The sequence below is a fragment of the Candidozyma pseudohaemuli genome (genome assembly GCF_003013735.1).
Source record: "Candidozyma pseudohaemuli strain B12108 chromosome Unknown scaffold00005, whole genome shotgun sequence".
Classification (NCBI taxonomy): domain Eukaryota; kingdom Fungi; phylum Ascomycota; class Pichiomycetes; order Serinales; family Metschnikowiaceae; genus Candidozyma; species Candidozyma pseudohaemuli.
The window spans coordinates 264,820-279,632 of NW_020194439.1; the positions used below are offsets into that span (position 1 = coordinate 264,820).

Sequence of the window (14,813 nt, forward strand, 5' to 3'; positions counted from 1 at the left end):
CAACGACATGAAGACCTCGTTGTTTCGTAAATGCATGTCTTTTTTCATCAATCAGATCCGGTCCCTATCTTATGGATTGCCACTGACGGCTTTTATCATCATGTCCTTGATAGACCCAAACATGTTGATCAGCTTGAAGCCAAAGCCTCTCAACATAACAATGGGCGTAAAGTCTGTAGAGAATATCTTGTGAAGCTTGTCACAGACACCCATCAAAACGTGGTTTGAGGGCCACGCCTTGGCCGTATAGTAGTCCAAGGTGAGAGTGGAGCCGATATCTTGACCACGAGCAATTCCAGTTTCGATAGTCTCGACCAAAGCAGCCACGTCGGTCTGGCCCATGTTGAGACCCTGTCCTGCCAATGGGTGTACAGTATGAGCAGCGTCTCCCACCAAAGCCACTCTTGGAGCTGTGTAAGTATCAGCATGGAGAAGCTTCAAGGGGAATCTAGCACGAGATCCCGAGACGATTTCGGCAATTGGCACGGGGTACTTCTCTTCGAGCTCCTCCTCGGGGATTCTCGAGAGTCTCCACTGAATCTCCTCGATCATCAGCTGGTCGTTCGGATTGGCCTTCAAGGCTTTGTAGATGTAATTGAGATCGACCTCCTCGAGCACCAAAGCGGCGTTGATCAAGTGGGGAAAAATCGTCTCGTCCACCTTCAACAAGGTGTCTGCCAATTCGGGAGTACTGGACCACACGAACGTAGCGTTATCGCCAGTCAATGGAAGAATGGCCAATGGACCAGTAGTCAAGAACCTCTGCCATGCCACAGATCTCCAATCCTCATACTGCAATTTCAAAGTTCCCACGACACCAAAGCGGTTATAAGGCCATCCACGAGACTCGATACGAGCGTACTTCCTGACAGGCGAGTTTTGACCATCGGCACCGACTAAAAGACGAGTCTGGTAGCTTTCGCCATTATCCAACGTCACCACAGGCCAGTCCAAGTCACCTTCTCCCTGCTTAATGTCGACCACACGAGCCTTCTCCACGATATTGGCTCTATGCTCAGGCTCCAATTCCTCGTTCAATGCCTCGATCTTCTCCAACAAGGAGCCCTGGATATTCAAAACCTCCGTCATGGCAGCAATGGCACCGGCTCCGGGAACCACCGAGGTGTCGAACTCGATACGGGCTTCTGAGTCCTGGCTATCGTACACAATCATGTTGTCGTAGAACTTGACTCTGTCGGTCTGGATGTAGTCCCAGCTGCCCAGGTTGTTGTTCATGAAATCCACAGACTTGGGCGTAAGCGAAACCACCCTGTTGGTGTAGTTCTCTGGAGGATCCTGGGCAAACTTTCTTACCCCGTCTAGACTCAGACCCTCTACTAGGGTACATCCGAGGTGGCTGGTTGAAGGGGTATTTTTCAAAGCCAGGAGAAGCGAAAGACCCGCCGGTCCGCCTCCCACAATGACGATATCCTGAAGTTTTGGTTTGGCAGCGGTGGCTAGACCACGAATAAGCCGAAGCATAGTAGTTGGTGTTGAAAAACCGCGCCATTCTTGTGGAAGTGGTACGAGTCGGACCAGGGGAAGGTGAATGTGACTGATGGATTTGGGGGAGATTTGGATGAATATTTGGAAGGAGGGAGATGGTCAATTGTGAAAATTGCAGTTTATAGTGGATTCGGTGGTTGCCTTGATGTGGCTGCAAAATGCTCATACGCACTAGGTAAGCGAGGTGAATTTTATCTGGAGTTAGTTTAAGCGCATGAGGAAATGTATATTAGCAGGATGTGGAAATTGACAGAATTGAAGAAAAGGGCTTCCATGGTGTCAAAATCAGCTTGAGGCGAAAAGAAGATCTATGTCAACTACACTACTATACAGAGATGTGCTCTATCTATCTAATGATCACACAATCTGGCGCTCCATACGAGATATTGACTTATCAGATTGAACTTATCACATTGCAAAGAATCCCCTTTTCCATCTTCCTTCTTTTCATGAGACGGAGTTAAGTGGCCCTTATCCTCGGTCCAAACATACATCGGCACTTTCTTATACCCTCACCAATCATGATCCTCACAATGCCACTACAACTCTCCGCCAGTTCCATGCTTTATTGACTATCACACCAACCCTACTCCTTCTTCTGTTTCTTCTTCTCGGGCTCGTCATCACTGAGATCTAGCTCCTCACCTTCGGAGCTGTCATCCACTTCAGACTCTCCATCATTGTTCATGGCTTCAGAGTAGTAATGCACGGCATTGGGAACCAAGTCGTCCACGATCAAACGGGCCAAATCTTCTCCGCTTCTGAACTCCTTACTGGGCTTCTTGCCTGTCCACTCGAACCACGCAAAAAGCGATTTCATGCCTTGTCTGTATCTCTTCTTTTCGTCAGAGGTGTAGTTTTCACTCTCCTTGTTCTTTCTGATTAGCGCTGGGGAAATGTTTTTGAATTCCTCTGGCCATTGGACTTCAGCTGGTTCTGAGTAGATTTTAGCTTCACCGTCCTCGTCCACAGTCGTAAACTTCTTCGTTACATCTTGCTTGGGAACACTGCCCTCACCAAATGAAAAAGTGATGGTGAAATCTCTGTAGTGTTTTGCATCGGCAATTGGATGATCCACATAAATATCGGTGATGGTTTCAAGGTACTTCAAGTCCTCGGGTCTGATGTACTCGCCAAAGTCATCGTTTTGAGCTAAAACGATGTACCAGAACTGGGGTATGGTCTTGGTGATGTCTGCCCGTTTTTTGTATATGCTTTGCATGCGCTGGATTCTGAAGATCTCCACGTCTTTCTCGGCGTCGCCCATAGCCTGTTCATTGTCAGCTAGCTTCGTGAGAGCATCTGCTAAGTCCGCCATAATAGTAGATGGATGGAATTCAAAGATCAACAGAGATAAAGACCTAGCGAAAATTCGCGCACGTGACGTGTCACGTGATATCCCACAAAACTTATACGCTTGAAAAATCTACCTTTTAGTGTGTATAACATGCTATTTATCACCTTCTGCGGTGAGAGACCATCTCTGGCGGGGTGAAGGGCACCTTCAATTCGGCGATCTTGTATGTGGAGGCCTCCTTCTTTGGAATACCAAGAGCCTCGGCCATGCCAACAGTAGCAGGACGGATTCTGGCACCCAAAGCCTTGAACAAAATGGCAAGCTTGGAGGGTTTTAGGTTGAGGTCCTTGGACAATGGCGTCAACTCGAGGAAGAAGCCCTCGATGTGGAACATGAGCGCAAGCATGTAGCAGAACAACTTGTCCTCGTTGTGGGTGTCGAAAATGAAAGAACGGTCCTTGGCCTTGCCGAGATCGCCTCTTCTGTGAGCGGTGAAACGCTTCAAGACGCCGTCCACAAGAAGCTCCAGGGGCTTGTTGCCCAACGCCTCCATAAGCGATGCCTTGTCTCTCTTTCTTCTGTTCTGGTACACACCCATGAGCAACGAGACATAGTACAACATTTGCAACTTCCTCTCGTTCAGCGACAGCACAAGCTTGTCCAAGTGTCTGGAAACAAAGGCGGATTTGTAAGGCATGAGCTCCAAACGAGCAGCGGGGTCGGACTCTTCCAAAAACGCAGACACTCTGATGGAAGAAAGCTCCAGAGGAGGCACAATGCCGTCCAAAGCGTAAATGTCCTCCACGTTGGTGGCGTCGGCGTTGACTGGAGGCACCACGGAACTCTCGGGAGCCGCCTGGATCAGCTGCACCAGAGGCAAGTCTGCTGTCAGTTCTCTCACGGTATCCACAATGTCCATCTCCAGATCCTGCAACTTCTCCAAGTCGATTCTGTTTCTGGCCAACGAGGCAATAGCAGCCTTGGCTTTTTTGGTACCGAACTCCTGGCCCAACGCCAATCTCTGGTCCACATACTTGGATCCTCTGCTCTTGATCTTGGGGCCCTTGTGCACCCTGCTGTCTAGCGATGTAACTCTGGTTTGAACAAGAGGAGCCTTGTAAAGCTCCACCAGCTTCAGCTTGGCGTCGTAAAGCGCAACCACGTAGTCGTTGTTGTCCTGGTTGTCCAGCGTGAGACCGTTGTACTCCAAGGTGCTGTTTTCTCCGTGGAGAAGGTAGTTGTCTTCAACCGGGTGTTTGTAAAGATCGAAGGAGGTATCCGTGGGGATTTCCAAACCGTTGAAGAAAGCACCCACAACTAGACTGGGGTCTGTGGCCACCGACGTGACCTTCAAATCGGTGGATTTGTCCGACTTGCCCATGGTAGTAGTAGATGGTGATCTTTTTCGCATCTCATCGCACATCGCACACTTTGATGAAATCCTACTATGAGGTATTGGATGTCTCTCCAGACGCTTCTGTGGAGGATGTCAAAGCGGCCTATAGAAAAAGACTACTAGAAAGCCATCCCGATAAAGGCGGCGAAGGTGTCGTTTCCATCGACCTTATCAAAAAAGCATACGAGGTGCTTAGTGTACCTGAACGGGCCAAAGCATACTGGGAAGAGCTCCAGGAGAGCTACAAGAAACAGGGTTTTTCTATCACTGGTGCAGGGCTTGATGTATATACATTGGAGCTGTTTGACGAGCTGGAGACAGCAGAGGGTCTATTGTGGTCTAGAGCCTGTCCTCGGTGCACCTCTGAAGGTGCCATGCAACTCTATGAGGAGGACTTGGAAAACGGCACTCCCGATGGGCTGGGAGGCTTTCAGATCATGGTTTCGTGTGCATCGTGCAGCTTGTGGATCACCGTGGTGTACGAGGAAGCCTCGGACGAGGAGGCCCTGGAGGCCCCTCAAGATGATTGAAATACCAGACCTGACAGGATCAATGATTATGACACAGCATCAATGGTTTCACGGCAGACAGTACAGAAATACCGCCGTGGCATATAGACAACGCCATACACGAAACTCAATAGTGTAGTTGAATGCATGTTTGGTGGATCGCCAGCGTCACACCTACATCACGGCTTGGTCGTGAGACCAGTCACGCTGCCAGTTCTCCTCTGCTCTCAAAATAGCATCGAGAGCGAGACCCATGGCCTTATGGTCTGCCATCAAATTGACATGACCAGCGTCTGATTCGAATTTTCCAACAATGTGGCCCTCCTTTGTTTCAGGATTCCAGAACTTGAATCCCTTGTCCTCGGGCATCAACCAACGCTGGTGCACCACACCGTCTCCACGACCGTAGAAGAAGTCGTAGTAGTTACCGTCCTTGATGTCCTGAAGACTTCTGACGTGCGATCCACGCAACGACGGGATCGTGTTACCGTATACCACCGCCATTGGAGGATAGCGGTTTTTGTACTCCTCTCTGTAGTCAAGGCTCAAGACGTACTCCTTAGCGGACTTGAGCACCCTCTTCAAGTAATCGTATGCTTCAGAAAAGGTGAAGGAGAAATTGAAGTCCTGGAAAATGTCCTCGTTGGAAGGTGTGGGCGATGCTGGGCTGACGGGCGACGATTTATGCTTACGCTGCATTTGCGTATTGGTGAGTGTTGGTGGCTTGTTCTTGCGATTGATGCTTCTGGGTCTAGCAAGCTTGATTTTGCCGAAACTGAGCGAGGAGGAAGAGTCGCTCTCGGATGGTGGTCGTAGCGTGCTGCCCAGTTTTGGTGATCCAATGGGGCTCTGGACCAATGTGTCGATGGATCCTTGTGACTTGGTGCCTTCCTGCTCTTGGATTCGCCTGGACTCCGAAACCAATGGGTTCAAGTTGAACTTGACCCAGGTCTCAGGATCAAAGTAGTCCAAATCGTACCATTCGCCAGTGTCCTTGTTGGCAAACACGCGACCAGACAATGGCAAGAAGACAAACGAAGAACGCATCATGAAGTTGGTCTCGAAGGTCAAGATCTTGTCCGAGAGGAGAATCAGGTCACCGTAACGGATCGGACCCAAAATGTTGAGACATTCGCTCGGCACACCCACATCGATGATGCCTCGGAACAACTCGGGGTTCTTGTTCAATGCTCCGTGGGTGACAAGACCACCCATTGAGTGGGCAATGACGATCGAGGGCTTGCCGGTCTCGCGTCTGAGCTTCTTCAAGAAATCCACAAGCTGGTCACTGGTATGGTTGAGATCAAGACGCCAGTCGTAGCCAAACTCCTTGACCACCGTCTTGGGGTTACTGTCCAAACGCTTGATCAAGCGCTTGCAAATGTCAATGGGACCGACATTTTTAAGCACGCCATCGGGGAAGATCAAGTCGGTTGCCTTGAGCTCATCCTGAAGCAGCGGACCCAAAAGAAGGTCGATCTTCCGGAGATTGAAGCCAGCCTTCAAGGGGATCCAAACACGCTTGCGGGTCTTGGCGTCACGCAAGATCAGGCCTCGGTAGCCGCCCATTATCACGATCGGACCGTCAATGTTGTTGAATACGGCGTCATACGGCTTCTCCTTCTTCTGTTTGGCGTGGATGAAGTCCGGCAAGAACTCCGAGATGTTCTCCTTGATCGAGGCCTTGACGGCACGAAAACGCACGTCGTCTGTTCCCTTGTGGTGTGAGAAGAACTTGGCCTCGTCCGCCGTCAGCACGGACTCCTGGCGCTTCAACCGGAGCCTGATGTGTTCCACCTCGGGGTCTGCTTCTTTCGTATTGCCAAAAGGAAGCTTGATGCTGGACGTCAACGACGAGATGCCTCCGCCAAAGGGAAGCGAGAACGAGAAAACCTTGGCCTGGCCCAGGTATGCCTTATCGGCCTCCTCACCCTCCACGGATTGGCCTCCCACTAAGGAGGTTGCGTCCTCGTGGGTGTACCGTCTGGAGATGTTGTGGCCCGATTCTGGAACATACTCGTCAATGTCCAGATCGTCGTCCGGAGAGAGCACCTCGGGCTCTGGCGAGTGGTCGTCCAGCGATAAGACCTTGCGCTGGGGTTTTTGCATAAGAAGGTGTAGTTGATAGAGGGTAATTTGCTTGATGCGCAGCCGAGGTTATTTCGCAGCCAACCCCAGAAAAGTTGTTGAGGGGCGATGTCGAATTTCTTGAAAAAAGGAGCCGTGATGCGGGGCCGTACCAAGACCACGAAACGCCTGATTTTGTATTTATATATTAGCTTCTCCGTCGGAACTAACCTGGTCGGTGCGGTTCAGGCCGGAACGCACAGCCGAGTTGCTCCGCAACCGAGGGGCCGATGGGTTAGGAAGAAGGGGGGACAAAACCGATTTTTTATGATTTTTTGAAGATTTGGGATGGAAAGGTGCTGGTCGTGCCATTCCGTGGGTTTCCGTGGCAAATTGTGTGATTCCCTGCTGGTCCTGCTGGGGTCTGAAATTTTTCGCCTATCGGTATCTAGATACCGATGTCACAATTTTGCATGATCCAGTTGCGCAAACAGGCCCGATTTGGACGGTGTGGATTCGCCTGAATCTGGGCGAATATGCGGAAAAGAGGGATTTTGTTTGGAATTGGTAATCGGTGACTGTAACTGGATGCTCATCGGTTGGGCATCGGCATTGTCTGGTAATTATGTAACAATGCAGCAGATCTAACGGTGGTGTGGGGTGAGATCCAGAGGGAGACCGTCCCCAGGACATCAAGAATATGGATGAATTTTGAAGGATATATAAGTTAGCTTTTTCATAAATGCTTGTTGCTGTCGTTTAGTCATCTAAGAATGCCCTCCTGGGGTTCGGCTCTTGTTAATCGGTACGACGTTTGGATGCACCAGAGCGGGGGATCGACACGGACTAGGTAGATTTCAACATTTTGGTAGATGCTTTCCATGGGGATTCCTCCCTCCTTTATACTTTCCAGATCGGCTTGGCATCTTCGATGGTCGGAGAAAAGCGTTCTTTCATCTAGACGGTATGCATGTGCCTGAGGAGGGGAAACGATCACCGGATCAATACCGAATCCAGTAGGTATCTGAAACAATGGAAGGTTGTATTTTGGAGGAATTGAAAGAACGGCTGCGATTGGAAGAGTTGCTGCCTTTTTGATGGATAACGGCTGCAACGAACATTAACTTTCTGCATAGCTGCTATATGGCTGCAACCTCTGCGTCACAGTCGATCTGGGTGCGTACATCTTGAGCTGATCCGCTTCAGCGTTGATTGTTTTTTCATACTTAGAATTCTTTATTCTAAATTTATTTGACGAAACCTCATTTCAAAGAGTATAAGCTCATTTAGTCGTGGGGCAAAGTTGGAACGGGTGTGGCACTGGATGTAGGGGCATGTCTAGAACCTACAGTGCCTCTAGAGCATCGCTTTTGCTTATGAAGCTAGAATTTGGAAATTTGCAAACTTCAGTTGATCTCTAGTTAATTAGTAAGAGTTTTCAAACAACATTCTGACTGGCTTATGGTCTTCTCTTTGGATACCCTTTTGCAACCACTCAGCCAAAGTCCCTTGACCTCTACCTCTTCATACTACAGTACCCTCAGATCGGTCATATCAATACAATATTTATGACTGATCATTCTATCTTTCCCTTTGTCTTTCCCTTTATCACTCAATTGGCCAATTATCAACGGTGGACGTGCATTTTAAGGGTCCATCTCAATATCTCAAGTCCCACCTCTGCAGATGTCAAACGCACCCTTACGCACCTCTAAATATTCCTTTTCTTCTTCCAAAACTCCCCTTTTTCCTTAAACTCCTTGAATGCACCCCCGTCAAACCCTATTTGGGCAAATCCGTCTCCGTATTTGAAGCCCTGTACATCGCCGCCATCGAAGCCTTCATGGACTTCACAGTGGAGTTAATCATCCATTATGCCAACTACAAGGCCCAAAAAGGGTCTATCACGAAAAGGCTGTCTCAGCTGCAAAAAGCTCAAGATAAAGGTATGTTGATTGAATTGCCTATCCATTCAATGCTAACTCCAGTGCAATGAAGCCCTACCGAAGTGTGAATACTGCTCCCATACGGGACGACGTTGTGTGTATCCTGACATCTTCCAGGTATCCAAAGGACCGCTTTCTGACGATGTTTCCGATTACTACTCGCTGCCTCTGGCTGTGTCCTCTGCAATCAACACTCCCTTCGAGGACGACGCGTTTTCTGAATCCAGGCATTTCACATTTCAGATCCTTCTAGGTTCAGCGGCAAACCAGCTACAGCTTCTGCGTTTTGAACTACGAGTGCTACGATTCTTCAACGATATATGCCTACCGCATTTCACCTACAATGTCAACAAAAGACAGGTTTCCGTCTGGGAGAATGTCGTGCCACAGTACTTCAACGACTGTCTCCTGATAAAGCTGGCTATACTTGCAACGGGCTGTCTAAGCCTTATGCCCACAATGGGCTTCCAGCATGTCATTCGTGATGGCATGACGGAGGAAGAGGTGCTGATGGAGCTAGAACAAGTTTGTGACCAATTCGACGTACAACAATTGTTCGCTGACGAGACCTTACTAGAAGGTGGTGAGATCAACCTATTCAGGAAGGCCTCGGAGCTTCTTGCCGAGTCCATGAATGACATTCAGCAAGCGATGCTAAAACTACAATCACCCGAACTATCACAAGTGGAGAAGCTTCCGTATATCATTGGCGCCACAATCGGGAACTCCCTTCTTTTTGGCTTCTTGGGCCTCCACCCCTGGAAGTTGGTGCCACTAGTGCATTTTCCAGAGGATGGCGAACGCAGAGCCGATTTGCTTGATGTGGCGTCTGGTCTCAAAAGCATGATCTTATCCTACATTGGTCCCCTTCAAGCCTCGGACATTGGAGAGTTGTATCACAACGACGAGCTCGCTCTTTCTCCCAGAACCAAAATCAAAATAGTCGAGGATTTAAAGAACCAGCTTAACGACTACCTCCTGGATTTCAGTTTCTTCGAAATCGACCTGGCAAGAAGCAACATGATCAATACATACAGAGACTGCGTCAAGACGTTGGAGAAGGTCTGTGGCCTCACATTCAAATTCAACTACCCCGTCATGCTTTTCAGATGGTTACTTTTAATTGACCACGAATTCGTCAAGTACGTTCGCTCACAGGAACCCTTTGCGCTAAGGCTATTGTTCGTCTATCTGTGTATATGCGTGCATTACAAGTTTTGGCTCTTTGAGTACAGCATATGGCGGGACTATGCTGTGTATTACAGAACACGGTTTGGCCCTCTCCGTGAGTTTGACGAGAGACTCTATCATTATGTCGTTACAAGGAAAAAGTATGTCCTTGGCGATAATTACAGAAGCATCAAGGATCTTGACGTTTGGGGCGACCAGTTTGACTACTGAGCGGGGAGTTCTTTCAGCACGAACAAAATAGCATTTACCCAGGCCTTTCAGAATTATTTATTGCAGTATACGAAGATTACGGACCTAGTGGGAGCACTCCACGTAGTGCGGTGATACCACAAGACGTAGAGGTCAATACCAAAGCTCTCTCGGCTACAAGAAAAAAACAATCACCATTCTATCAATTTTTCATTGATTATATTTTTTCATAAACCATATAGCTAGAGTCGCTCTTTGTGTGGAACCCAGCGGCAAGTCGCACTGCCTTCCGCATTGGGCAGTCTACCGCCTTCGAAAACTAGATCATACCGGCCTTACAAACTCACTTATCACTGTCTTTTCCAAACCATCCACAACATGTTTCTTGCTCGTGCGGCATGGCCTATACTAAAAAGGCCTGTGTTGCAGACGGCTGTAAAATCAATATCAGTCCTGAGCAGCAGACAACTAAGTTTCTTTGGTTTGCCTTTTTCTCCAGATAGCATGCTCACCAAGTTAAGAGAGGAGCAGGAGAAACCCAGAATCAAGGAGCTCGATGACTTGGCTGCCAAATGGCTAGACCAGCTAGATGCTGAGCATAAGAAGGACCCTTCCAAGAAGGACATTGTGCTTCTTCCTGAGGCTCTGTCTGAGTCTATGTCTGAGAGATACAGAATGCTTTTCCACACGGCATTTGCCTTATCGGCCTCTCTTGCCATCCAGCTTCGTGAGGGCAAGCTGATTATGCATGGATATGAAAACAGAATAAAAGCGTTGGATTTGCCCTTCCAGCTGCCCAGATTCACCAAAGAGGAGATCGAGTCTGCACTTACGTTCTACTTCAGACTCGCTAACAAGAGAGTTTTTATGGAGGAGTTAACTTTCACGGACGAAGAGATTTCCAAGATTTTCAAGAGCTTCCTAGAGCTCGATCTTTCCACGAACGACCCCGCCGTTATTGAGGATGCTATGAAAAAATGGAATGTGCCCGCCAACTCTGCATTGAACTGGTTCCAGACCTTTTCTTTCTGGGCTTCTATTCCCTGTGATGACAAACCATTTTTGTTCCCTCTCGTCAGTCCTATTATGAACTACGACCCACCGGCTTCGGAGTCTAGCTGGCTCAAGAAAGACGCCCAGAGCGAGTCGTCTGAATCTTGGGATACTCAACCTGAAAACAAGAAGAGCAAGGACAAGGACTCGGTTATGGATGACAAGATGAAGCAGACGCTTGGACAAGTGAGCTACCTGCTTTCATTGATTCTTATGGTTGGTATTTTTGCCTACTTCTACCTTTCCGATGGCGCCAACGAAGGCGAAATCTCCTTCCAGGAGTTCTGCGGTGAGTTCTTGAGAAAGAACTTTGTTTCTAAGATCCACGTTATCAACAACAAGACTGCGGTTGTTGAACTCAATGAAAATGGTAAGCAGCTCCGTGGAGGCCATGGTGGCGATTTCTACTTCAACATTGGCTCTGTCGAGTCTTTTGAGCGCCAGTTGAAGTCTGTCCAGGATGAATACAAGATTCCTGACTCATTGAGAGTGCCCGTGGTCTACTCCACCGAGGGTAGCATCGCTAAGATCTTGGTCAACTTCCTCCCCACGCTTTTATTCCTTGGTGCCATCTATTACATGACAAAGAAGGCCAACCTCGGTGCTGGTGGTCCTTTGAGCTTCGGCAAGTCCCAGGCCAAGAAATTCAACCAGGAGAAGGATATCAAAATCAGATTCAAGGATGTCGCTGGTATGAGCGAGGCCAAACAAGAAGTCATGGAGTTTGTCAAGTTCTTGCAAAACCCCACCAAGTATGAGAAATTGGGTGCCAAGATTCCCAGAGGTGCTATTCTTTCCGGTCCTCCAGGTACCGGTAAGACTTTGATTGCTCGTGCTACCGCTGGTGAGGCTGGTGTTCCATTCTACTCTGTGTCTGGTTCTGAATTCGTTGAAATGTTCGTTGGTGTCGGTGCCTCCCGTGTGCGTGACTTGTTCAAGACCGCTCGTGAGAATGCTCCTTCCATTGTTTTCGTCGATGAAATCGATGCTATTGGTAAGAACAGATCCAAGGGTAACGCCAGTGGCGCCAATGACGAGCGTGAAAGTACTTTGAACCAGTTGTTGGTGGAAATGGACGGTTTCGACAGCTCCAGTCATGTGGTTGTTCTTGCCGGTACCAACAGACCTGACATTTTGGATAAGGCTTTGATGAGACCAGGAAGATTCGACAGACACATCACTATTGACAACCCTGAATTGCAAGGCAGAATCGAGATTTTCGATGTGCATTTGCAAAAAATCAAGGTTGTTGAGAACATCGACAAGCATCTCTCTGGCCGTCTCGCTGCTTTGACTCCTGGTTTTTCTGGTGCTGACATTGCTAACGTCTGTAACGAGGCAGCTTTGATTGCCGCCAGATACAACGCTAAGGCTGTCACTTTGAGACACTTTGAATTGGCTATTGAGAGAGTTATTGGAGGTGTTGAGAAGAAGAGCAAGCTCTTGGATCCTCATGAAAAGCGCATTGTGGCATACCACGAAGCCGGACACGCTGTGTGTGGCTGGTTCTTGAAATATGCCCACCCCTTGCTCAAGGTCTCTATTATTCCTAGAGGCCAAGGAGCATTGGGTTACGCACAATACTTGCCTCCTGACCAGCATCTCATGTCTACCCTTCAACTTTACGACAGAATGATAATGACCTTGGGTGGAAGAGTCTCAGAAGAACTCAACTTTGCATCCGTCACCAGTGGCGCTCACGATGACTTCAAGAAGGTCACCCAGATTGCCCAGTCCATGGTGTTGAGGTTCGGTATGTCTGACAAGGTAGGTATGGTTAATTACGCTGACACCCAGAGTCAGGACAACTTGACCAAGCCCTTCAGTGACGAGACCAACGATGTCATCGATCAAGAAATCAGAAGAATCGTTCTGGACTGCTACAGCCGCTGTAAGCAGTTGTTGTCTGAAAAGAGTGATGCTGTCGAACTAGTGGCACAGGAATTGCTCAAGAAAGAGTTCATCACCAGAGAGGACATGATCCGTCTCCTAGGCAAGAGACCGTTCCCTGAAAATAACGACGCCTTCGACAAATACCTTGACGGTAAGCCCGCTTACCAGAATGAGAAGCCACCAGAGGAGAAGAAGGATGACGAGAAGTAATTGCACCACTTGTATATAAATCAAATCGAATAGAAGAATGCGATAGAGTAGCCGAAAGCATTTGCAGCCAAAAGACGCATTTTTGGTCACGTGCCGAAATTTGAGAAACAAAACCTCTCAACACGGTCCATAATCCTGTCAAAATCAGCCATTCCTAATTAATATGTCTGCCCCTCCGCTGGATGACGAAAATGGTACGGCCAGATCTCCTAGACAGCTGAGAAAGGAGCGTGTCAATTTGGCCGGTTTAGACCTTATGCCTGAGGCTGATGACGAGGAATACAAGGAAGGTGATGAAAATGGAGAGTACGATGAATCTGGGGTCAAGGATGACGACGAGGATGCCGACATCAACGATGACGATGATATTGATGTTGATGATGAAGATGACGAGGTTGTCAAGCCCGGCCGCCCCAGAGGTAGAAAGAGAAAGTCTGCTAGTGACGAGTTGGACAACGAGGATGGAGAGAAGGAAGTCAAGGCTGAAGAAGAGGGTGAAAAGAAACCTGAAGAAACTCCTGCTGAAGGCGAGCCTCCAAAGAAGAAGGGCAAGAAGAGAGGTAGAAAGCCCAAGATTCCTAGACCAGATGATATCATCTACGACGACAAGGGTAACGAAATCAACGTTCAGAATGACGAGATTGTTCTTGACGAGGAAGACCCTAAGGGGTGCGAGAAAGTTGATGCGTTGGGTCGCTTGCAGGGTGACAGAAAGTACAGAGTCAAGACATTCACTCTATTAGGTAAGGGAGAGCGTCTTTATATGGTCTCCACCGAGCCAGCCCGTCTTGTCGGTTTCAGAGACTCCTACTTGTTGTTCAAAACCCACTTGTCGTTGTTCAAGAAAGTCTGCACGCATGAGGAGAAGATGGACTTGATTGACCGTCACTTGATCCCCACCTCCTACAAGGGTAGATCTGTCAACCTCGTTACAGCTCGTTCTATTTACAGAGAGTTTGGCGCTAGAATGGTTGTTGGCGGTAAGAAGGTCATTGACGATTTCTGGGAGCAGCAAGCTATCGATAGAGGCGATGTGTCTGGCGAGTATGCCGACCCTGAGGAGGCCAACACTTCTAATAGAGCCGCAAGTTACGGTGCTGAGAACTACCAAAACCAAATCACAGGTTCCGCTTTGATCAATTATCAGGCTGACCCCACATGGATGTACCAGGTGTGCAAACAAACGCTAGATTTCAACTCTACGTTGACGGAACAGAGAAACCAGGTCTGGCTAAGAGGTATCAAGGACCCATACAGTGGCTTCAACTTTTACCCTGAAGGAAGTCAGCCCAAGAGAGCTGTTTACAAGAAGTTGAGCTCGAACGGTGACTTCAAGAGCTCGCTTGCGTTCTACAACCCAGATATTCGCCGCAAGGTTACCGGCCTTGCGTCTATTCCCAAGGAGATTTTCGACGACATCGAGGACGAGGAGATCAAGAAGGCCATTCTCGAACAACAGGCATACGAAAGAGCTGCTGCAAGGTTGTAGCTAGCCTAGCTGTAAAATTATTTTATGTACCATAATCAAAGAAATCAAAGAAATCTGATCTATTTTC

General features: G+C 48.4%; 8 protein-coding genes across 8 annotated transcripts; 4 read left to right on the top strand and 4 right to left on the bottom strand.

Annotated features, from left to right (window-relative positions):
* Nucleotides 1–69: 69 nt before the first annotated feature.
* Nucleotides 70–1,482, bottom strand: COQ6 (putative N,N-dimethylaniline monooxygenase; the record flags this gene model as incomplete). Its single annotated transcript, XM_024857943.1, has 1 exon — nucleotides 70–1,482. One exon carries the CDS (start codon nucleotides 1,480–1,482, stop codon nucleotides 70–72), a length of 1,413 nt encoding a protein of 470 aa, XP_024713869.1.
* A 610-nt stretch (nucleotides 1,483–2,092) lies between these two features.
* On the bottom strand, nucleotides 2,093–2,824 carry C7M61_002573 (uncharacterized protein; the record flags this gene model as incomplete). The annotated part of the gene is made up of 1 exon (XM_024857944.1): nucleotides 2,093–2,824. The coding sequence occupies one exon, from the start codon at nucleotides 2,822–2,824 to the stop codon at nucleotides 2,093–2,095; it is 732 nt and encodes a 243-aa protein (XP_024713870.1).
* A 139-nt stretch (nucleotides 2,825–2,963) lies between these two features.
* C7M61_002574 (DNA-directed RNA polymerase I subunit) lies at nucleotides 2,964–4,184 on the bottom strand (the record flags this gene model as incomplete). The annotated part of the gene is made up of 1 exon (XM_024857945.1): nucleotides 2,964–4,184. One exon carries the CDS (start codon nucleotides 4,182–4,184, stop codon nucleotides 2,964–2,966), a length of 1,221 nt encoding a protein of 406 aa, XP_024713871.1.
* Nucleotides 4,185–4,237: 53 nt separating this feature from the next.
* Nucleotides 4,238–4,729, top strand: C7M61_002575 (uncharacterized protein; the record flags this gene model as incomplete). The annotated part of the gene is made up of 1 exon (XM_024857946.1): nucleotides 4,238–4,729. One exon carries the CDS (start codon nucleotides 4,238–4,240, stop codon nucleotides 4,727–4,729), a length of 492 nt encoding a protein of 163 aa, XP_024713872.1.
* Nucleotides 4,730–4,882: 153 nt separating this feature from the next.
* Nucleotides 4,883–6,817, bottom strand: C7M61_002576 (uncharacterized protein; the record flags this gene model as incomplete). The annotated part of the gene is made up of 1 exon (XM_024857947.1): nucleotides 4,883–6,817. The coding sequence occupies one exon, from the start codon at nucleotides 6,815–6,817 to the stop codon at nucleotides 4,883–4,885; it is 1,935 nt and encodes a 644-aa protein (XP_024713873.1).
* Nucleotides 6,818–8,649: 1,832 nt separating this feature from the next.
* On the top strand, nucleotides 8,650–10,122 carry C7M61_002577 (Zn(II)2Cys6 transcription factor domain-containing protein; the record flags this gene model as incomplete). The annotated part of the gene is made up of 2 exons (XM_024857948.1): nucleotides 8,650–8,721; nucleotides 8,764–10,122. The coding sequence occupies 2 exons, from the start codon at nucleotides 8,650–8,652 to the stop codon at nucleotides 10,120–10,122; spliced, it is 1,431 nt and encodes a 476-aa protein (XP_024713874.1).
* A 483-nt stretch (nucleotides 10,123–10,605) lies between these two features.
* Nucleotides 10,606–13,257, top strand: C7M61_002578 (m-AAA protease subunit; the record flags this gene model as incomplete). Its single annotated transcript, XM_024857949.1, has 1 exon — nucleotides 10,606–13,257. One exon carries the CDS (start codon nucleotides 10,606–10,608, stop codon nucleotides 13,255–13,257), a length of 2,652 nt encoding a protein of 883 aa, XP_024713875.1.
* A 163-nt stretch (nucleotides 13,258–13,420) lies between these two features.
* Nucleotides 13,421–14,746, top strand: NPL6 (Npl6p; the record flags this gene model as incomplete). Its single annotated transcript, XM_024857950.1, has 1 exon — nucleotides 13,421–14,746. One exon carries the CDS (start codon nucleotides 13,421–13,423, stop codon nucleotides 14,744–14,746), a length of 1,326 nt encoding a protein of 441 aa, XP_024713876.1.
* Between the last annotated feature and the right edge of the window lie 67 nt (nucleotides 14,747–14,813).